Source organism: Polypterus senegalus, chromosome 10, assembly GCF_016835505.1.
Source record: "Polypterus senegalus isolate Bchr_013 chromosome 10, ASM1683550v1, whole genome shotgun sequence".
In the NCBI taxonomy this organism is placed as follows: domain Eukaryota; kingdom Metazoa; phylum Chordata; class Cladistia; order Polypteriformes; family Polypteridae; genus Polypterus; species Polypterus senegalus.
In genome coordinates this window covers 75,157,869-75,181,860 of record NC_053163.1, presented here as the reverse complement: position 1 = coordinate 75,181,860, position 23,992 = coordinate 75,157,869, and the positions used below count along the sequence as shown (strand labels likewise).

General features: G+C 36.2%; 1 protein-coding gene across 5 annotated transcripts in view; it reads left to right on the top strand.

Annotated features, from left to right (window-relative positions):
* Positions 1-23,992, top strand: part of enox2 (ecto-NOX disulfide-thiol exchanger 2) — a 918,217-nt gene that overhangs the window by 295,406 nt on the left and 598,819 nt on the right. For all 5 annotated transcript variants that reach the window (XM_039765983.1, XM_039765987.1, XM_039765986.1 and 2 more), the window contains exon 4: positions 22,808-22,913. In XM_039765983.1, coding sequence (XP_039621917.1) covers positions 22,874-22,913 — 40 coding nt within the window. In that variant the 5' untranslated portion in view covers positions 22,808-22,873. The remainder of the gene's footprint in view (positions 1-22,807; positions 22,914-23,992) is intronic.

Below are 23,992 nucleotides of genomic sequence, written 5' to 3'. Positions count from 1 at the left end.
GAAAGAGGGTGTGAGCAAAGGAAAAGTAGAGACTGTTCATTAGACACAGTCTTCGCCAAATATGAATTGAGATGAGAGAGGCTGAACACATTAGCCATTGTGGCCTAACACTAGTACATAGATTAGACAGTTTCTTATTATATGTGTTCACATATAATGTGCAAAGCACCTATTGCGATACCATATGTCTGAAACAACTCAGTCCTCACTGGACCAATTATATTGAAATATGGCAAACATATTCCTCAAGGAAATTTGTGTGGACAGTTCAATTTTCATCAAGATATCTTGAAGAGTGTGCTGTACACAATCTAAAAATATTCAAAACCTCCCATTGAAAAGGATTGGCAAATATGTAAGCTCGTCTTAATACAGAGAATTGTTATGTGCGACTCCAACTCCAAATTAGTTTTCTGTTTTAATTTTACCTTGACAGCGGTTAGAACATGTATTTTGTATAGCTTCCTCTTTTTCATCTCCAATAACCGCAGACAGTGGGCGCAGGTAGCAAGTTGCTATCATTGGCTGCTTGTGCGCATGTGGGACAGCAGTTCTCCATCGGCAAGTCGAGATGGGTACGCATGGGGAAGGCAACACATCAGCGAGTTCTTTCATGAACTCCTCCCAGCAGCTTGAGCACAAACAGGTGAGAAGCAATTCAACAGTATCTCATTCCTCTGGGTACTTTAAGTTGTAACAGGTAAGTTAAATGACTTTTCTAACTGTAAAAGTATAAAATGCATGTGTGGAAAACTAAAGGTTGTCTAGATGTGAATGTAGTCCCCTGTGGCGTGTAATCCACTCTGCACAGAGCAAATAAACATTTACTTAGCATTTTCCTAACACTAAACCAGTCTCACAGCTCCGTTATCAGCACTTTATAATGATTCACTGTTTCACTGTCAGTATAATTTATTAGAGTGAGCAGACGTTCCAGTGACAGCGATATGAGGCTATGCATCCCGATAAATGACTAAAGAATATTAAAATGTCCCGGTTTTAAAAGGCTGCCCATCTAATAAGACATTGCTCTGCTGACACAACCATATACCACAAATATTGCAGTCAAAACTCCAATAGGAGAAAGATTCGTTAAGAACATGTGTTGAATTTTGAACAGCATTGACCAAGAAGCCCTTTTTTTGTTTGCCCTTTAAGCACTATATAGGCTCCTATGTGTTCCTTGGTAAAAGTATTTTTTTTTTTTTCTGTGTCCTCTTTGATGATGATGAGATAACGCAGCCATTAAGAAAGTTATGGCTTTTTGCGTGGGCGTACATGCTAAACAAAGGTCCCAGTTTGGGACTTTAAAAATCTGGACACCCTATTATTTACCATCAGAGTACCATATTTCCAAACATTTGATATAACTGATCAGCTTCACAAGTCCCATTTCATGAAAATTATCATGGCCAGACATGCTCAAGCACAGATGGAATCACAAAAGATTTTTGTTTGTTTATTTATTTAAGTTATGTTATGTGGCACTTGCAAATTGTCACTGATATCTTCTAGCCTCTACAACCCATAATTGGATGAGAAAGTTCTAGAACCGATCTACTGAACTTAGTCCATTGACGACTACAGTGCCTGCACAGTCCTGGAATGCACCTGAATGTTACACTATGCATACATTTTCTAACTTGTATGAACTTGATTATCATGCGAAATTATTTTGTCTAAAATAATTTTTCATTGTCTTTGTAACCTCTAATAGGCTATGCTGAAATTTCTTAACTGACTATCTTGTAAACTTCATTATATTTTTATTAAATATAGTTTACTAGCCAACCCGCGGCGTACCATACGCTGCATAATCAGTCCGATTTCTTAATGATTTTTAAGCACAGGGAGAAATTTAACATTTGAAAAATTGGTAATGTAATAAATCAACAAGAAAAGCAACATTGTAACAATGCACGGAACGAACCAACACACAATCGTCCATGACTGAAAACTGGCGGACCCCCATCGCGCCTTGTCCTGCCAGACAGAGGGATGCGAGTGCACTGCGTTCAGGCACGGAGTGTGGAACGGCAGGAGAGGAGAAGGACGTCCACTCAGCTCCCTCCGTCATGCTAGTCTGCTGATTTTCCGTTCAGTATGCACTGCCTGCTCATGTGCCCACCTCCAACTCGTCACTGGAGTCGTTGTGGTCTTTACACAGTCCAGATGCACCTGTGACTCACGTAGATGTTTCATTGCTCTGTGCGGTTTTGGCTGCCTTTCTAAATATAATCCACCAAGACACCCGACCATGGTAGTAGCGAGGTGGGAGGGAGGTGTGCATATAGGGTAGGGACGCAACCAGTGGGAGCGTATGAGTCGCACTTAGTGGGAATTCCATGGTTTGCAGCCCGAATGGGGTTTAACGGCTTACCCACACCTCTCTGCGCCGGGTAGACACATGCTCAATGTCATGCATAATTATTTATTGAATGCTAAACACTTCTGGAAAGACACGGTTGTCTAAAACGGGTTGGTGTGAGAATACAACAGTAAGTGAATGAAAAGATGGAACTCTGGAGAGAGCAACATATAATTGTCCGTGAGTGAAGAAGACGCATGTTTGTTGCGGATGCGAATTGCTGTATGTAGGGTGTCAAATAGTTTGCTATGGTGCACGCGGTCATGCGTCGTAACCGAAAACTCGGTTTTTAAAGACTGCTTACTTCATTGTGTTTTAGCCTCAGTTGGAAAGGATTGTTTTAAGGATCCCATGGGATACCCCTCGCAAACCGTTTTACACGCTGCATATGGCGATTCACCTCCGCGAGAAACATGCCTCTATGAACAGTCAATGTGGCTCGGAGGTGCCAGGAGTTGGTGGGCGTGGCTCCTTCCTGCATGCGCCATAGGTGTCTTATCGGCGGCTCGGTGAATCCACGCCCCTTCCAGGCGTGCTTTCCATGGTTGTCTTGCCTTAGTGAATTATATATATATAGATACTACATACTTTTGTTCAGAGTTATTGAATACCATTACTTACTGGTACCTTCTATACCCTATAAGCCAGGGGTCCCCAACTCCATTCCTGGTGGACCCCAGTGGCTGCATGTTTTCATTCTAACCCTTTTCTTAATTAGTGACCTGCTTTTGCTGCTAATTAACTTCTTTTGAATTCATTTGAATTAACTTGCTCTTGGAGGCTCTGACTCCTTAATTGTTTCTTTATCTTTAATTAGCTGTGAAACAATAATGAGGTACAAAATGAGCCAAAACATGACCAGCAAACTGTGTCCATCATACCATACTGTATATAAAAATAAAGAAAGATGAAGGTCTCAGGAATACTGATCTGCTCGGGTCCCCTAAACATTTTAACTGTGCTCTTAGAAAAGAGAAAATCAGCAATTTCAGAAATGTATGCCATTGCACAATGAGAGCAGCAACAAGGCACTGAATTAAAGGATGGGTTTCATTAACAACAATAAGCAACTGGTTGGAGTGAAATATTTGGTTGGAGTTTGAGACCCTAACTTAGTTGGTCATCGGTTGGCTCACTCACTTCACATTTCATTTCTGTTTGGGTGCCATTTAAGGAAAGAAATGAAGCAATTCAGAGGAACGATGAAGAAATTCAGGGAACAAATCTTAAAAAAAAAAAAAGTAAATTAAAATAAAAGGAAAAGGAGTTAATTGGCAGAAACAACAGGTCACTAATTAAGAAAATGGTTAGAAGGAAAACCTGCAGCTACTGGGGCCCTCCAGGACCGGAGTTGGGGACCCCTGCTATAAGCTATTATTTCTAGAAACCCTAACTAGAAAAAAGTGGTGAGAGTGACAAATGGATGTATACTTTGAACTGATTGATTATGGCTATTTTTTCTTATGCAGATTTATTCACTTGCTTCTTTTTGTCTAATATAGACCTCCTACTCCTAGCATAGTGATGCCCATTTTATTAGTTGCATAAACATGACTCTGTCCTAAAAGTGAACAGTTATTTTGCATATGAGATGATTTTCAAAGGGCACTTTGTTGCTGTCAGGTGGTGAGTTTAGCATACAGAACTGTTTTGGTATTTCACTGTAGTATTAAGATAAGTGTTGTGCTGATACCAGCAAAAGAGTGGTAGAAGCCTCCACTGGTGCATTCCACATTTTTGCTAGTAGTTTTTATGCTGGTTCACATACTCACATGAGTTCTAACTAAAATATGACCTTTAGATGAAACTAATGCTTTACTTTTTACAGTTAGCCCACTCAAGTTTGATAGTATACTTGCAGGAACTGTTAATATCTGACTATGGATATCTTTGCTGTAGACATCAGCATTTACTAATTTCTGATTTGGAAGATTTTTGTGTCACCATTTGCTGTTCCAAAACATTTTTTCCACTCATTCCATGGAAGTTGTGTCATTGTGGATGGTGATAGTTACATTTTCAAAATTTACAGTAGAGAGTTGATAATATATTAACTTTTATATTTTTGTAAATTGCTTAACTACCAGTTTTAAATATATTACACAGGGATGTTGCCTTTCTGTTTGTAGAATGCTAACCAGTCATTTTTCCTCCCTTTTTAAAGCCATCATCATCAAACCATTACCACCAATGTAAAAGTGGTAAAAATATATATATTTTAGAAGGTAGAAAATTAATAATAAAATTTGTCGGAACCATTTCTATTAGAGATAGAGACTGGCATTCCCGAGCTGAGCAGAAGAGGCCCAGGGGTCGACTAAAGAGTAGCAGCCTTTCCTGCACTATGCTGACATTGCATGTATTAGTAGTTGGGTATGACATTTCTGTTCAACAGCAGCACTATAAATGACTAAATACTAAATCCAAATACTCAAATCATTATTTATTGCTTCCAACATATTGAGAACAGCACACTCAGTTTTTAGGTACGTTTGTTCTGTGGTTCATTTTGTATGAAGCTTTTGTCTAGATCTGTTCATTACGTTAAGTCCTATTCATGATCATTTTCAAACACTTTCCTCTTTTGCATTTTAATTTTCTGGATATCATGTTGGCACAGTGGTTAACACAGCTCACATTCTTTGTCCAATCATTGTCTTTGTGTAGCTTGAATCTTCTCCCCATGTCTTTATGGATTTTCTTTCCATATCTCCAAGATGTGTTTTAGGTTGATAATGGATTTCAAAATGGGCCTCTTGTGAGTGTTTGTGTATGTATATGTGTGAGTATGTCCTGCAATGAACTGGCACCATATTTAAGTTCATTTTTCTGCCTTGCACCAGGTGTTTAGGATTTGTATTGCACATTTATGTAGCATTCATATTTTAAATATGAAATATTCTAAAATAAATCATTTATAAACAGCCCAAATACAAATCTAACGGGTCACTCCCACCACGATTCAACCAAGTATAAAGGTTTAATTATATATCGGTATATGTGTTCCTACTATTACTCTAGGGAATGCCAAGATATTTAAAATGCATTTCTACTATTAAAAAATAAATTAGTTGTAACAGATTGACATTTTTATTTTAAGTACATTAAATAAACTTTTACCATCCTACAAATTAAAAAGTGAATTAACTGCTGTATGCTGCACAATCAAATTTGAATTCTTGACACACTGCAAAACCTACAAAAACAGAAAAAGCTAAAATGCCATTCTGTGCAAGTTGTAGACACTTAGGTGAACTTATTGGTGTGCTGTGTTAAAAAAAAACAAACTCCATCTAAGCTTTATATTTAAAACTATGAATAGAATAAAGGAAGAAGGTATACTAAGAATATAGCATATCAGTGGCAGTGCTCATGTCAAAGAGAAATATAACACATTGCAAAACCAAAGAAAACAGAAGAAGGCAAATAAAACATTCTTTTGATTGTAGACAGTTAGGAGAACGTATCCATCCATTTTGTGCCATTGAATGTTCTGTTTGAGCTGCATATTTAAAGCTATGAACAATTCCCGCTCTGACCATGAGCAAGTCACTTGACCTGACCATGCTCCAATTGAAAAACCAAACGAAATGTAACCCATTTTATCAAAAATGTTGTAAGTCTCCTTGGATAAAGTTGTCAGCCAAATAAGTAATAGTAAATGTAAATGAACAGAGTAGAGGAATAGAGTCTACTAAGAATATAGGAATAAAGAGAAAGCATGTCAGTGCCAGTACTCAGTTGGTGATGTAGCCAGGAGCTGGTATTTATGGGCACTGGAAACTCTGGAAAGTTTCGAGATAGTGGCACTCAGTAATAAGAAGAAATATCAGGGATAAAATGGGCAATGGTTCCCCAGGATACTAGAGAGGAGAAAACCCAGTAAACGTCAGATTGCTGAAACTCCTGTCAGAGAGATAATGAGGCCATGAAGGGCTTTTGGAAGAGTTTTTGACCTCTACGTTAGTAGAGGGTAGTCTTTTTTTTATGAGATCAGATAGCAGTAGGGCTACCCAAAACATGTGTCCATATTTAGAAAACTACAGGCTAAAAAGGAACTGAGATAGCTCATGCCTGTTGTCATCGATACAAAATGAGTGCCAATCCTGACCCCACAAGTAATTTTGCAGGTTAATCAGAATTAACCCTAGGACAACTACAAACTCAGTAAATCAAGAGTTAGGAGAAGGATTTGGCTTGCTGTATGTGCAGAGTATTGAAATAGATAAGAGAGAGCGAGGACTGGAATTAAAGCTTTGGAAGTTCATTGTGATACTTAAAGGTAGATCTGCCTACTTGACAGACTGGAATGCAGATATATATTATTAGGCCCAGAGAGGCTAAAGTTAAACTTTTGTTTGTTTCAAACTTTGTGTCCTTTCATTTTATTCAATACATTATCGATTATTTATGTGTTGACCTCTCAGAGGATGTATTGAATGAAATGATTGTTGCAATTCCACCCTATCTTTGTGGCAATTTTAAATTCTCAGATAAAATTTGCAGCCCCTGTCTGGTAGAGGTATCCACTTGCAAGAAGGTTTCTTGGATCTAGAAAATGTTGTTTTGAGGTTTAAGACATAGTACATGCCTTTCAAAATGGATTATTGTACTTACAGTGCACATTACAGTATGTCTTACAGTCAGTACAGTTAACAATAAAGTTGTTACATTTTCTAATTTGCTGATTTATGTTAGTATTGTCAATTGCCATTCTGTTCAAAATATTTTTACTTTTGTAGTGACATAAATTTTTATACTTTTCCTCACATCTCCTTTTTTTAAACATTAATGGATTCTCTTGCCTTGGGCAATAGAACAATAAACATGCCAAATGTATGATGCATTGTTCAGTTTTATGAAGAGGTCGTTTTGTGAGTACTATACTCTACTATTTATATATGTGAATGCAGAAAATGTATTTTTGACACCAGAAACTCGTAAAAAAAATGTTTGCTGTCATTTACTTCTTGATGAAAAACAAAAGATAACACCTATGCAGGAGTTCCAGCAGTGCTTTTCAGTATTCTAGGTGAAAATCTACCATTTTTAAAGGCCCTGGTCATCTCTTCTGTAGTATTATATTGCATTTTTACAAACAGTACACTATCAGAAATACAGTGCCTTGCAAAAGTGTTTGTCCTGTTTTGTCGCATTGCAATCTAGATTTATTTATTTTCATTTGGATTTTATGTAATGGACTTAACAACATAGTCCAAATTGTTGAAGTGAAAATGCAATACCTGTTGTGTGTGTAATGTATGTGTGTGTATATATATATATATATATATATATATATATATATATATATATATATATATATATATATATATATGGGGCTGAATCCTAACTCCCTCTTAAACAGTGATACAATGGGAAACAAATACAGTTTTTTACGTCTTCTTTGCTCAATTAGCTGCTGGTTTGCTGCTGTGCCACGTGATCTGCATCTCGCGTGGCGCTTCGAACATTTAAAAGCCTGTACAGCAGCTGTCCTTTTGTCTTATTGCCTTGTCTCTATTCTCCCCCAGACATCCTCTACTTTATTCTTTATGCTTTATTATGCAGTTTACAAATACAGTTTGTTTCTTGAAAACCCTGAATGATTCTGTGCAACTGTGTGACCCAAGCCTGACGATATATATATCAGGGGAACAGTATAGTGAGTATGCCTGATGAGCCCAAATGAGGGCGAAACACGTGGCGTATACTCTTTACATTATTTGACTGTAAACTATGATATATATATATATATATATATATATATATATATATATATATATATATATATATATATACTGTATATATATATATATATATATATATATATATACACACACAGTCATATGAAAGAGTTTGGGAGCCTCTCTTAATTCTTTGGATTTTTGTTTATCATTGGCTGAGCTTTCAAAGTAGCAACTTCCTTTTAATATGTGACATGCCTTATGGAAACAGTAGTATTTCAGCAGTGACATTAAGGTTATTGGATTAACAGAAAATATTCAATATGCATCATAACAAAATTAGACTGGTGCATAAATTTGGGCACCCCAACAGAAATATTACATCAATACTTAGTTGAGCGTCCTTTTGAAAATATAACAGCCTCTAGACGCCTCCTATTTCTTTGTATCAGTATACTGCTGTTGGATTATGTGAATTTCCCCTTGGGATTAATAAAGTATCTATCTATCTATCTATCTATCTATCTATCTATCTATCTATCTATCTATCTATCTATCTATCTATCTATCTATCTATCTATCTATCTATCTATCTATCTATCTATCTATCTATCTATCTATCTATCTATCTATCTATCTGATGAGTGTCTGGATTCTGGATGTATTTTTGACCATTCTTCCATACAAAATCTCTCCAGTTCAGTTAAATTTGATGGTTGCCGAGCATTGACAGCCTGCTTCAAATCATCCCATAGATTTCCGATGATATTCAAGTCAGGGGACTGTGACTGCCATTCCAGAACATTGTACTTCTCCCTCTGCATGAATGCCTTTGTAGATTTCGAACTGTGTTTTAGGTTATTGTCTTGTTGGAATATCCAACCCCTGCATAACTTCAACTTTGTGACTGATGCTTGAACATTATTCTGAAGAATTTGTTGATATTGGGTTGAATTCATCTGACCCTTGACTTTAACAAGGGCCCCAGTCCCTGAACTAGCCACACAGCCCACAGCATGATGGAACCTCCACCAAATTTGACAGTAGGTAGGAGATGTTTTTCTTGGAATGCGGTGTTCTTCTCCCGCCATGCAAAGCAGTTGTTGTTATGACCAAATAATTCAATTTTTGTCTCACCAGTCCAAAGCACTTTGTTCCAAAATGAATCTTGTCTAAATGAGCATTTGCATGCAACAAGCAACTCTGTTTGTGGTGTGAGTGCAGAAAGGGCTTCTTTCTCATCACCCTGCCATACAGATGTTCTTTGTGCAAATTGCGCTGAATTGTAGAACGATGTACAAATACACCATCTGCAGAAAGATGTTCTTGCAGGTCTTTGGAGGTGATCTGTGGGTTGTCTGTAACCATTCTCACAATCCTACGCATATGCCGCTCCTGTATTTTTCTTGGCCTGCTAGACCTGCTGGGTTTAACAGCAACTGTGCCTGTGGCCTTCCATTTCCTGATTACATTCCTTACAGTTGAAATTGACAGTTTAAACCTCTACGATGTCTTCTTAACCTTTCTCCAATCTCGCAGGTTGCTTTGTGGCAATCCAAAGAGTAAGGCAATATACACGGAGCAATGGTTATAAAAGGGGGACACATAGGTATCCAGGCTCTTTAAAGCATAAATAGGGATCACTTCACTGACATGTGAGCAAGCCACGGTACAACTGTGAGACGCGCAGCACTTGCTGACTACAACGTAACAATAATAATTTCCGGAACGTGCGGTTACGTTGTCATTAATTTTACCCACTGTCTTTCTTTCATTCATATTTTACGTAGGCACATACCTTTTATCTTCGTCAATCTCATTCTCTAACCAGGCCTCAGGAGCTAACCAGCGTAACACTGTCCACCACCCCTTTTGTTATTCCGGCACATTGTTGACATCCGCGAGTAACAACAACTAAACTGGAAAGTGGTCATGCGCATGCGTGGAATTCGCGGACAAACAAAGATCAAGATCTAAATGAAGATCTCTTTAGTTAATTTAAAGCACAACAATTTGTTTAGTTTGAATGTCTGTGTTTTGAGGTGTGACTGGAGTACTACAGTCTTCAGTAGTATAAGCCTGGAGGAGATTCTTAATGCAATGCCTATGTTTTAGCTGTCACTCTACTGCCATCTAGTGCTTCTTCTTCTAATTCATTTGCGGACAAGCAAAGATCAAGATCCAAATGAAGATTATATATATATATATATATATATATATATATATATATATATATATATATATATATATATATATATATATATACATATACAGTACAGGCCAAAAGTTTGGACACCTCCTCATTCAGTGTGTTTTCTTTATTTTCATGACCATTTACATTGGTAGATTCTCACTGAAGGCATCAAAACTATGAATGAACACATGTGGAGTTATGTACTTAACAAAACAAGGTGAAATAACTGAAAACATGTTTTATATTCTAGTTTCTTCAAAATAGCCACCCTTTGCTCCAATTACTGCTTTGCACACTCTTGGCATTCTCTCGATGAGCTTCAACAGGTAGTCACCTGAAATGGTTTTCACTTCACAGGTGTGCCTTATCAGGGTTATTTAGTGGAATGTCTTGCTTTATCAATGGGGTTGGGACCAGCAGTTGTGTTGTGCAGAAGTCAGGTTAGTTGGACGATCATTTACTGTATTTTTCAACAGGAAAATGACCCCAACCACACCTCCAGGCTGTGTAAGGACTATTTGACCAAGAAGGAGAGTGATGGAGTGCTGTAAATGGTCATGAAAATAAAGAAAACACATTGAATGAGGAGGTGTGTCCAAACTTTTGGCCTGTACTGTATAAAAATGGGTGTGGGTGTGTGTGTGTAAAAACTGAAAGTTGTGAGTGTATACATATTCATCCCCTAAAATAAGATCTGGTCCAACCAATTAACTTTAGGAATCACATAATTTAGTTGATTAGGGTCCACCTGTGTGCAGTCAAATAGTCACATGATGTCTGTATAAATAGACCTGTTCTGGAAGGTCCCTGACTCAGTAACACCACTAAGCAAGCAACATGAAGACCAAAGAGCATTCCAAACAGGTCAGAGACAAAGTTGTGGAGAAGTCTACATCAGGGTTGGGTTATGAAAATATCCCAATCTTTGAATATCTCAGCTGTACAGCTGTATATTTAAGCTGTATGCTCCACAGAGTGGGGTTTTTGAAAGAATGGCCAGAGAAAAAGCCGTTGTTTAAAGAAAAAAAAAAAGAAAACACATTTGGAGTTTGCCCAACAGTATGTGGCGGACTCTCTGAACACACAGAAGAAGGTTCTCTGGTTGTATGATACAAAAACTGAACCTTTTGACCATTTTGGGAAACACCCTGTGTGCAGCAAACCCAACATTTCCCATCATCCCAAGAATATCATTTTCACAGTGAAGTATGGTAGTAGCAGAATCATGCTGTGGGGATTTTTTTAATTGTTATTTAATTGGTTTTTAAAATGGTCATGATTGAGGAAAACCTGTTTCATTCTGCCAGAGATTTGACACCGGAACGAAAGTTCACTTTCCAGTAGGACAATGACCATAAACATACTGCTTAAAATACACTGCAGTGGTTTAAAGGGAAACAATTAAATGTCTTGGATTGACCTAGTCAAAGCCCAATCCTCAATCTAGCAAAGAATCTGTGGCATGACTTGGAAGACTGCTGTGCACCAACACATCCCATCTAACTTGAAGGGATTGGGGCTGTTTTGCCTTGAGAAATGTTAATATAGACATTTCACAAGAGTCTTGCAGCTAGAATTGCAGCATAAGGTGGGTATACAAAATATTGACTTTGGGGTTGGGTGGGGAGAGAATACCTACGCACACTCATGATTTCTGTTTTTTTGTCTTAAATGTTTGTTCCACAGCAAAAATATTTTGCACCTTCAAAGTGGTAGCCATATCATGTAAATCAAATGGTGCTAACCCCCCAAAAATTGATTTTAATTTCATGTTATAACATGACAAAACACTGAGGGGTATGAATACTTTCACAAGGCACTGTACCAATCATTGCTTGGATGTGTTTGATAATTATAGAATTTGTGTTAAACGTGGGACAAATACAAGTAAATGGCAAAAAAGATGTAATAACATTCACAACTAAGAACATTTTTATCAGCTTAAACATAAAATCTAGAAGCTCCCTGAAAATCAATTGTATTGTCCATTTGAAATTAAAATGTGTAAAGTATTTTTCTTAGTATTTAATTATTTTTGTGAGAACCGCATGGATGTCTCCACAACTGTTTCTTCTGTGCTTAAATGTTGGCTATGGTCTTTACTTATGTTCACTGCAAAGCTTAATTGTGAATTACAGTCTTTTTCAACTTGAAAGGAACGTATGTTGGAAAGATTAGTATCCAGGGAATGAAAACATTTTGTCCAGTGAATTTTCCAATTATATCACTTGCCTTGATAATAAAATTATGTGGCTTTTTAATTATTAATATTGTGCCAAGGGTGATTTAAATTTGAGAGACATTTAATAGGTTCTCCAGCTTTTAATATAAGGGTATGTTGCAATGAATGTGAACAATTCTATATGATAATAAATAAACAATTTTTGTCATGCTTTGGAAACTCTATGAATTTCCCCATATCAGTTTACATTTGCCATCTTTTATTGATGATTTTTGCTCCTTTCATATGGGAGATTGTTATCATGAAAAATTCACCTATGGGACTTCATATTAAATAGGATTCAATAATATCAAAGTAAAATAATATAAAATGATTTAGTATTAGGTTATTTGTCTTGTGGTAAAAGAAAATTATTTTATCATAAAGATTTAAGGTTAGTTATTGATAAATAGAAGTAATTATCATGCTGGAAAACAAATTCTCTCTATAAGGTGCAGGTTTCTTGCAGGCTGCTTCAGGTTTTCCTCCAGGATTTTCCCTTTATTTTGCTGCGTTCATTTTCTGCTCTACCCTGACAAGCCTTCTAGGGCCCACTGTAGAGAACCATCCCCAACGTATGATGCTGCCACCATCATGCTTCATAGAGGGGTGGTATGTTTTTGAAAATGTGCAGTGTGTAGCTTATGTCAAACTTAGCATTTAGTCTGATGGCCAAAAAAGTTCTACTTTGGGCTCATAAGATTGTCGAACCTGTTTCCAGCTGACATGATCGGAATCTTTCATGTCCTGCAAGTTGGACCTTTCAGGTAAAATAAACTTATACGACAATAAATTGAAAACCCGACAGTTGATCTCCATTGAACTAATTATGGAACTTCTAAAACCAGTTGTCTGCACCAGTGATAATATAGTGTCTATATTAATGGGGGTGAATACTTACGTGATTATTTATTGTTTTATATTTTTAATTCATTTGAACCATTTTGCAGATATATACTAATTTTTGACATTTAAGAATCTTTCTTCAGTTGATCAATGACAAAAAAGCCAAATTAAATCCACTGTGATTCAATATTGTATAACAAGAAGATGTGAAAACTTTCAAGGGGTTTAATACTTTTTACAGGCACAGCAGATGTGAAATGTGTCCTTTTGATTCTTGTGTACTATTGTCTTGTCTTGATCATCTCTTGTTATGGTTAGTTTTACTTTGAAAATTCTTTGTTTTTCCTTTCACATCTATATATATAAAGGAGAGTTGGGATCCAAGAGACTGTGTTTGTGTGTTTGTGGAGGGATTGAGAGTTAAGGCGGGTGGGGGAGTCACGTGATCATCTCCCCTCCCATTCACGTCATTTCATTCACTTCATTTCGCTCCGAGCTGAGCTCCGCTGCTGACGTGGTCTTGCCGTTCTTTTTCCTTAGTGTTTAGTCCTTTCTCCTTTACTAATTTACTGTTTAGTACACGCAGTACTTACACAGTCACTTATAAAAGGGGAGAAGACTCCGTGCAAGAAATGGGTATTGAAACTACCTTGAAACACATGCAATCAACGAGGCAATTAAACGAAACTCAAGAGAGGTCTTCTAGGTTGGAAAAAAAAAACGCTTGGCTGCCAAAACCAGGCGATTAAACGAATCTCAACAAGAAACGACTTCAACTTTAAAAAAAAAAACGATTCACTGCCAAAATCAGGCGGTTAAAAGAATCTGAAAAAGACAGGACGTCTAGATTGCAAAAACCACGATCCGCTGCTGAAACTAGCCGGTTAAACGTGCAGTGAAGTGCGCCAGGTCTGCTAGTGTGTCATAAGGAAATGCTTACTACTCTTCCAAAGCCTTGTACTTGTAGCAAGGGCTGTCTGTTTTAACTTGAATAAAAGCCTCACATTTCATCAGCCATTATTTTATGTAGTGATATTATCAATGGACACCATCAGAGGGCAGCTTGTAGGACTTACAAAAATATAATACACTGCAGAGTAAACAAACTGAATACCATAATTAAAAGAAAACAGAAAAACACTAAGTATGAAAAGATGTTAACAGATCAAGCACAGTTAGAGTATAAAACTACAGTGTTAAAATAGTGTGCAAAGTAACAGAATAGAGTGCATTAATCCAATGATGAGTCGAACATTTTGGACCAGGCCTGCCAAGTTATTATTGTACATCGTGGTATTGAAGAGAACGGTAGGAACATTTGCATCCCAGGATCTGAACTATACTAACAAATGCATACAGCATAGAATTTTTTGTGGGGCTTTGAAAGAAAGAGTTGAATCAAAAAGATGGCCAAAAAGGTTGTGAGTGATCATCAGTGCTCATTCGAAATGTCTTATATCAATAATCTAGCAAAGAAGGAGCTACAGTATCTTTGGATAAATAAATGAACATGCAAGTCTTTGAATACATGGTCACACGTACTGAAACAGCTTGCATGTTAAGCAAAATTACCGTTCTAAAATCTAAAACATATATAGTGAGGTGTTAAATTTGAACTAAAGATTTTGGTGTATATTTTTTATCTTGTGTTGTGCATGCTGGCCAATTCAATGAAAACCTGCTTGTTGCTGATGAACCGAAGAAAGAAGGCTTCCTGAAAATACATTGATTTCAGTCTTATTAATCTTCTGTTATCTTAAGGTCACAACTCATTTGATATTGCAGTGTATTTCCTTGGCATCTAACACACAACACAATTTCTGTGATATTATAAACACCCCAGCTTAGATGGTTTTTGGGCTAGATAAATAAGAGCAATTACAGAACAGTGTATTCTGCAAGAAGCTGCACACAGATACTATAACCACAAACTGTGCTATAGGCCTTCTTTAATAAATATTACATGGACAAACAGTCAGTGCTTTATGAATTCTGTTGTCCATGGAAGATTGAAGTTGTTTTTTTAAGGTTTAAGGTTTTTTTTTTTTTAATTATTCAATCTTGTTTATATAAGAAATGAGCAATTTGCCTTCTCAGCTACATCCAACTGGAAAAAAATAAAACAACTAGAGACAACTGGTTAAACATTACACAAAAAGTTTGAGACATTGTCAACTTAGCTGATAGATCCTCAGAATCACTCTCCAGGGAAAACGTTTACAATCTGCATGCTCATCATCACACTGATAACATCCTCAAGCATTTATACAAAGGTCACATCAGTCACCACAAGGCACTTCTGATAGGTATGATTATCAGTATGTAGATGACTGTCTGTAAAGCACTCTGCTGCAAAGACAAAGCAAAGCTTTTGGTCGCCTTGTCTGATTTTATGTTTCAAGAAATCTCACCTACCCCTGTCTTACCACTACTCCTATGGACGGTCTTGCTACAGATCTGTAAAATCAATTTTGTCAACAGGCAGGTATCCATACATTTCTTTTCATTCATTTTTAAAATGCTATTATAAAAACTAGAGAAGAGGTCTGTGCTGAAATCTGAATTTGTTTAGTTAGACCATTTATTTATTGTGCTTAGTTGGTATGTACAAGACTTCAGTTTTTTCCTGCCACTTTATAATACTGTGAGTTTCAATGATTTTGATTTGATTCTGGAGTTGTTTTGTTAATGTTTTATTATTTCTTTCCTTTGGCACCATTATCTTCATATCTTACTGTTATTTTCTACATTTGTTTTTACTTTGCATGCATTTTTTTAAATCAAAGGGATATTGTCTTTTGGGCATATTCCTTTGTGTGTGCTTTGATGGCCCTCTCTCCTCCTGCAAAAATGAGGCTGTATGGTGTACTCCTATGCCTGTAGTAGCCCATAAAAAGCATCTATTGCATTTCGCTGCATATCAGTGGATGGATGTACTGTAAAAAAAGTTCAAGTTAAAGAAAAACTCATCAAGACTTGTTTGGCAAAGACAGTGCAGCTAGTGCTTTGGGAACAACACGCAGGAAAAGTAACCAGTCATCACTTTCACGTATTTCCAATTGAAGCCATATCTTTAAGGTGTGCAGTCAATGTGAATCTAGAGTAGCAGCTTCAGAAATGAAATTAGACTTTCATTTGTATTTATTTCGGTTGATGAGTCATTAATGTCAAAATCCTACCTATAATTCAGCTTAGAAGAAAATATATTTGTCAAAAGTAGGAAGACCTACAATATAAGGAGGCTGAAAGGCATTCTGTCATACATCAGTTGGGCAAAATTAATCATGAAGATTGTCAAGTTAACCCACCATAGCAAACCTCATCTTACAGGCCGTAGTCTCTCAGAGTATGTCTTTCATTAATATGGTTTGGTCTTTGAGAGTGATGAAATTATCATCACAGAGGAGCACTTTGCACATGAGGTTGGAGAAAGAAACATTTTTTCTGCTTTTATTTAACTATCTGGTATGTTAAATGTCTTACATGCAATATAATGTACCAATTGACCAGTATAGAGATTTTCAGATTATCATTGATAAGGCTCACACAACTTTGCCAAACTGATCTACTGTGGTTTATAATTCTTTTATTTTTCTGTAACAGCTGACAGTATGGCTGTCAAATGAGCCAAAAATTTGATTTGAATATTAATATTAAAATTATGTATATCTGCGGTGGGTTCAATCAATCAATCAATCAATCAACATTTATTTATATAGCACATATTCATACAAAAAAAATGTAGCTCAAAGTGCTTTACAAAATGAATAGAAAAATAGAAGACACAATAAAAAATAAACATAAGTCAACATTAATTAACATAGAATAAGAGTAAGGTCCGATGGCCAGGGTGGACAGAAAAACAAAAAAACTCCAAAGGCTGGAGAAAAAATAAAATCTGTAGGGGTTCCAGACCAAGAGACCGCCCAGTCCCTCTGGGCAATCTACCTAACATAAGTCAAACAGTCCTCTTTGTATTTAGGGTTTTCATGGAAGGACTTGATCATGATGGTCACGTAGACTTTCAGTCCATCAATGTTGGTGCATCATGATGCTTTGAGTAGGTGGTGGTGGCGCAGGCCGCCACCACAAAGAAACCGGAAAAAGAAACAGAAAAGAGAGTTGGGGTTAGTACGGATTTTGGAGCCACTGTGAATAGTTATTATGAAGAATTGAACATACAGAGTATCGGTATTAAGTTAAAGTGAAGTTATAAAAAGTTATAAAAAGGCCATGTTAAAGTAATGTGTTTTCTTACTTTAGGGTTGGCGCCCTGCCCGGGATTGGTTCCTACCTTGTGCCCTGTGTTGGCTGGGATTGGCTCCAGCAGACCCCCGTGATCCTGTAGTTAGGATATAATGGATTGGATAATGGATGGATGAATTATGTATATTTTCAGATATATCTGAATGTAGGTTATACATTAATAGGTGCTACATTATCCTTTGTTCTGTTGAAGCTGTTTTTTTTTTTTATATTATTTTAATATTTTTACTTAATTGCTTCCCACCATAAAGCCTGAGGAGGTTGTACAAGGTTCCTAAAAAAATACAGTTGAAAACTGCCACTTTCTAATTAATGCAGTACTGTACTCGAAAGCAAAAACTGGGTTCTGTGCGAGGGCAAAGAGATATAACTAAAGAGAAAGCTGAGCTGGGCACACTGCCCCTTCCTAACTTATGCAAATAAGAAAGTGAGGCAAAATCACTTCTTGATGCTCAAACACGTTGAATGCATTTATTAATCACTTTTCTTTTCCACACCTATTCTTCTTTTACTCCTAGAGGCCAGAAGATGTAATATCCAGTGTCTATCTTTTGTTCATAGAAATTTAGTTTGTCTATGAATGAAATAACTTCATATGCCCTTATTCGAAGATGCTTACAAAAATTTGTAAAATTAGTATATGTCGTAAAAAAAAATACGTTGAGAAACAAATCATGACTCATGTCTGTTCTTTGTTTCTTTAACCTTTCTGTCAGTGTTTAAATACTATGTTGTAGCTTATATTGTTTTTGGATATGTTCTATGTTTTATTTGTTTAAAATGGTGTAACTGGCAGTCGTGTCATTTGACATACCCATCAAATCTGTCCCACCAGTCTGCAACTCGTCTTGACAAAATCAAACAGGGGTAGTAAGAGCAGGCTCTGTGTGTACGAGAGTTGACCACCAATGAGCACACAACTGGACGTACAAAGCAAGTAAAGCTATAAGCAACATAGGTGTTGTAGACATTGCAGAAAGAGGAGAGGCTCATCTGTCTGATATCCCATGTCTTACGTACCACGACAGAATACAAAAAAGAAAAAGGGCTGAGACTGGGACTGGGCTTCCCATCCTGGAAAGCAATCCCACATTGTTGGCTCAGTCAGGCAACATGTTTTGATTGTTAGAAATGTGAAACTGTGCTTGAAAGTCATCATTGAATCATGTAATTTGTCATAACATGCAATTCCTAGTTGTGTAATCTGACATCCTCAGGCAACAAAAACAACAACAGCGGTTGTCAAGTTGACATCTTGTCCGACTAGAAGGTATGTAATGTACTTAAGACTCAGACCATTTATGAAACTGCGGGTTGGCTGAGTTAACTAAAATCAGTGCTAATAAAAAAGCTCTTTTTTGCTCTTTAAAATAATAAATTGATATGATAACAAAATGAAAATTAGAAACATGATAGTTATCTTTAATTTTCTTCATTATGCAGAGGCATTCATGGGTTAAAGAGCAATTTTCAGGATCTTGGAGAATTGTTTAAAAATCATTTTACCGCAGTGCTACATACTGTATAAGACGAGGTACAAAAATAGGTCCCAAATGGCATTGTAAAGGGTTGCTATTTAAAAACAAAAGCCTGTTGTTTAATTAATATTGACAGAAGCAAATCATTAAAAATATAAATAGGATGATCTTGGAAGTGGTTTGCAAAAACACATCTGTTAAATACAGCCCATCTGGAGTAATACAAGCCAAAATTAGTGAGAGGAAAAACAGACAAACATTCATTTTCATGTGATTGTCTGAATTTGAATTTGCAAGGATTTTCTTTTCCCATATATTGATATTATATTCAAATAACGCCATATGCCCTGATGGCACTAGAACAGAGTATTTCCAGCTTTTTACGTATCTAAATAAAGCTTTGGTTAATGATTTGGTGTTGTAGTTTATGGTCAATGGTATCAAAGTGGTTTGTGGTCCCTCGAAATCTTTCCCCAGTTTGTATGTTCACATTTTTCCAAAGGATTTTCTTAGTTTTCTCATACATCCCAAAGATGTACCTGAAGATTAAATAGTGACACAAAATTGGACCAGTATGTATTAATATCCCTGGTGATGGCCTCGCATCCCATCCGGGGCTGGCTTTTCTGATATTCCAGATTCTTGCCATCAACTTTTAACTGTAAAAAAAAAAAGCATAGATGATTTCTACGTTAGGGAAACTCAATGTTCTTACATACTGTATGGTTTGTTTCAGTTCTGGCTGAGCAATTAAATTGTTTCAAAAGTATAATAATTATGTCCATTCTGTATAGTTTTTTCACAGTAATGTTAAATCAGTTTTCTTAGTTGGAAGAAATACATAGCAAATTGATCAGAAGCAGTGATGCTGGATCACTTTTTATTCTTAATATCTGTAATTTTAAAATATGTCACTAAATGTGTGCATCTTTTTGTTCTTCAGGAATTCTTTAAACGGTTAATACAAAACAACTTCTATGGTGTGATTTGCATTCTTTATACTATAAAAAATATGTACAATATCTTACTATGTAAGGTTCATATACACGTGTGCTATGTTTGTGTTTAAAGAAGATATACTGTAGGGCGCTCTGCTGTTAGCTGCTGCTGCACTCAAATAAGCAGGCTTTAATCCCTGTTTAATGCATGTGTGTGTACATCCTGTATAAAATAAGTGTTAGCCAAAATCTCTGCACACTGTTCTGTTTCTTGCACATTGTCATTGCATCCTCTTAGCAAAATAATCTCATTCATCTGTGCCTCTTTTGGCTTTTGATGACGTGAATTGCCATCTTTTCTAACTGGTGTTTAGGTTTATGTGTGCTATCTGATGTTGCTCAAAAATAAACATAATATCCTTAACTGATCTGTCCAGTTCTGGGGTGTAGTTTATTGAACCGTCTAAATATAACATCAGAATTAATTTGATATTTTCATGAATGATATAATTAGTGCATATTTTCCTAGGCACTGTGAAATGAATGAATGGATTGTGATTATTTTTTCTTTTAGAGTGCAGAACTTTGAGAAGGGCATGTATTAAAAATCCTGTCAAAAAACACACTCAACCCATTTATCACACTTAACAGTTTCACCTTTAAGTAGTCGCATTTCTCCCCCAGTATACAATTATTTTTGATCCATTTTCAAACCACACTTAATCCAGTTAAAGATGAGAAACAGTCCAAGTATGTCTTCGGAGCAGGTAGCCAACCCTGGTTCATTTCAGGGCATACTTTAATGCGCACTCATACTGACTCACAATAGTCTGATTTAAAGTCAGGAATTAATCCAGAACACACACAGACATGCAGGATTTCAGCAAATTCTATACAGCTTTGGTATAATTCCAGTATCCTGGAGCTGTGAGGGAGCAATGAACCTCTACATTACCAAGCTGCCCTCCCTAAGAATGTCATGTATACATTTATAAGAGTAGTTAAAGATGCCTTGAAGAAGTGTCTGATTTTGTTGTTGGTATTATTATTGCATGGTCATAAATTTTTATTCATTCATTATGAAAAACAAGTTGTATTTTGGGAGCACATTTTATTAAGAATCTTTTGTTTAATGTTTATAAAAAAAAGTTGATGTTTTCATATGTGAGCTCAGCAGTTACAGTACCTAGATTTTAGAAGACCTTGTAAGATGGAATGAGAGCATCTTTAATATCCCTACTTTGGCTGGGAGGGTGATATGTGTCTCCTGGACATTATCATCTTGACTTTGTCACACTAATGAACCCAAAGTTGAAAGTCAGGTTCAGGAATGAATGGAATAAGCAATTTATTTACATAGAATTAACATTTCATAGGATGACATAATTGAGTCATATGAATAATGTTATTGCATGCATTCTTGTGTTGCCTCATTTAAATCTATGACAGAAAATTTCTTGCCTCTTTATCTTTCAATAATAAAAGACCTCATAACCCTCTTGAGAGATTTGTAATATCTAGAGGACTGTTCACTCTTTAATGGCTAAAGATAAGGGGAAAAACGCTTTCAGTAATAAAGACCCATTATGCATTCAGTTTATATTTAGCCCCTTAGCCAAACAGCTCAGTCTTTTAAATAAAAGTGTATATGAATTTTCAGATTAACACATTTTTCTGCAGAATTAATAAATTCAATCAATTTTCTGTTAGGGTCTTGTCCATTATTTTTTAAATGGCATTAACTCATAAAGTCCAGTCTATTCTAGCATCTTATCATTTGTCTTGACTTACACTCACCCTCAAGGTATGTGTAAGATGAGGAGGCTGACGACTCCTGTAAGAAACACCAGGGAGAGTGTTGATGTATTTTTTTTTTAGAATTTTGAGAGGACCCCATGAACACTAAAGTATCTATTAGTTTACTTAAGCTTAACTGTCACCTAACACTGAAGTATGGATTTGGGAAATGCAATATGTGTACAGTATATGCTGGGGTAAGGCTCTGGTAATGTGCATGGAGTTTTTAAAGGAGTATATCAGGTATCAGAGGAGGAATGGCTAAGATGTACCCTCTGCTTAGCAAAACACACCATTAACATACTCTTTCTGAGAAATGTGAACATTTACATTCTTGTTAAATAGTGTGAAATACAATTATACATCTTTTTGCAACCTTAACCCATTTTCGAATTTCAGGACCTGTTACATTTACAGTAGATACAGTTTCTATGATCTCTGCTGTAAAGCTTTATGTTAATGTTCATTTTCACATGGAGAATTCTTGGTTATTAAGAAACAGGCATGATAGACTGTGACTCTGGATTCTTCATACCATCAAATGTGAATGTGTAATTAGCCTTTAAAGTAATATTTCATTTCTCAAACTGTCCAGTAATTTGCCAAAGATTATAAAGTAGAGTATAGTTTCCCCCCACCCCCATACCCCCAATGTGTCTCTCTCTGAATGTGAATGTGACCCAGTGGTTAGTGCTGTTGCCTCCTAGCTCCTGAGTCCTGGATTGATAACCTAGCATGGTCTACATGGACTTTACATACAGGTTTTCTTTCTGTGTGCACATGGACTCTCTTCAGGTGCTGTCATTTCCTCTTCCTTTTCAAAGATGTTGATTTTAAACTTTAAATTGTTTTTTGTAACTTTAGTGGATCTGATTACCCATGGTTCTGATAGCCGGATGAATTTTCTTTTTGCATTTAGTTTTTCTTTTAATTTTAACTAGAATATATTTTTCACATTATAACAACTGTTTAGTGGTTTGGTTTAGAAATGAAACGTATGTATTTTTTGTTACAGGAATCTCCATGATCAGAACTGCCATCTGGATGCATCAGGTACTCGAATTTCAGTTGTTCACAAAGGATGTACAAAGATAAAGACTACAGAGGAAGCCAAATTTCAGGTAAGGCCTTTATGTCTGAAGGCATCATGAGAGTTATGTGCAGTATTTTAATTAATGAAGCTTTGTTTCTTTTATTTTTAACAAAATACTATGGAATCTGACAATTTGAATGCTGGGGAGTTAGGTGGTTTATATATAAAGCATTTTTCCCCAAGGCTTTTGTGGCTTAAGAAGACTGAACTGTCAAGGTTGGGCTTCCATGTATGTAACACAAGTTTAAATAAAAATGAAACAATGAACAAATAACTGTATCAAGGATTTTCCTTCAAAAATCTTGAAGGTGACAAAACATTGATTTAAATGCTTTCACCTCATCAATTTTTAAATTTATCTTTAATTTGAATTGAGGTGTATTTATTTACTATTCCAAAACAAAGCAGAAAAATTGCATGCCATTTTTGAAACAAGTAACAAAATTTGTATGCCAGTAGGTAGTAGATTTATGTATGTTTGTTTAGTTTTTTTTTTTCTAGGAAGTGTTTCTCATAGGCTAATGTATAGCTGGCTGCCATGTCACAACTCTGTGAAAACCATTGTTCTTTTCTGTCAGTGTATGATGTGTAAGTTCCTCTGCTTGTCTTTCTTGGCTTCCTTGGTAATTAATCGTCAAAAGAACCTGGTCAGAGCTGAACTCATTTGGAAACCTTGCAGATTTCAAAAAGTTAAAAAATAAATAGACCCATTTCAAGTATTCTAATTGTGCTTATTCAGTTCTTAGACTGTGAGAATGTATATAACTGTATCATTTGTCGAAAATATTTTCTTGTAACCTTTCATAATGTCAGAGTCTGATTGTAATAACAACATACCATCCATCCATTTCTGATCTTGATTAATCAAGTTTAGGGTGACAGGACTCAGAGTCTGTCCATCTTTCGACTGGGTACTAGTCCATCACCGGGCCTTCTTCTCTTGTGTATCTGCAGAGTGCAAAGAGTAGTGAATTAAAGTCTACTGTACTAAGAACTTTTGTGCAATCTTATGAAGATGAGAATGGCTTCTGCAGTTTCTAAGCCAAACGTCAGGAGGAAAGCTGTAATTGTATTATTTACTAGAACTATTAAAATGAATCAGATAAG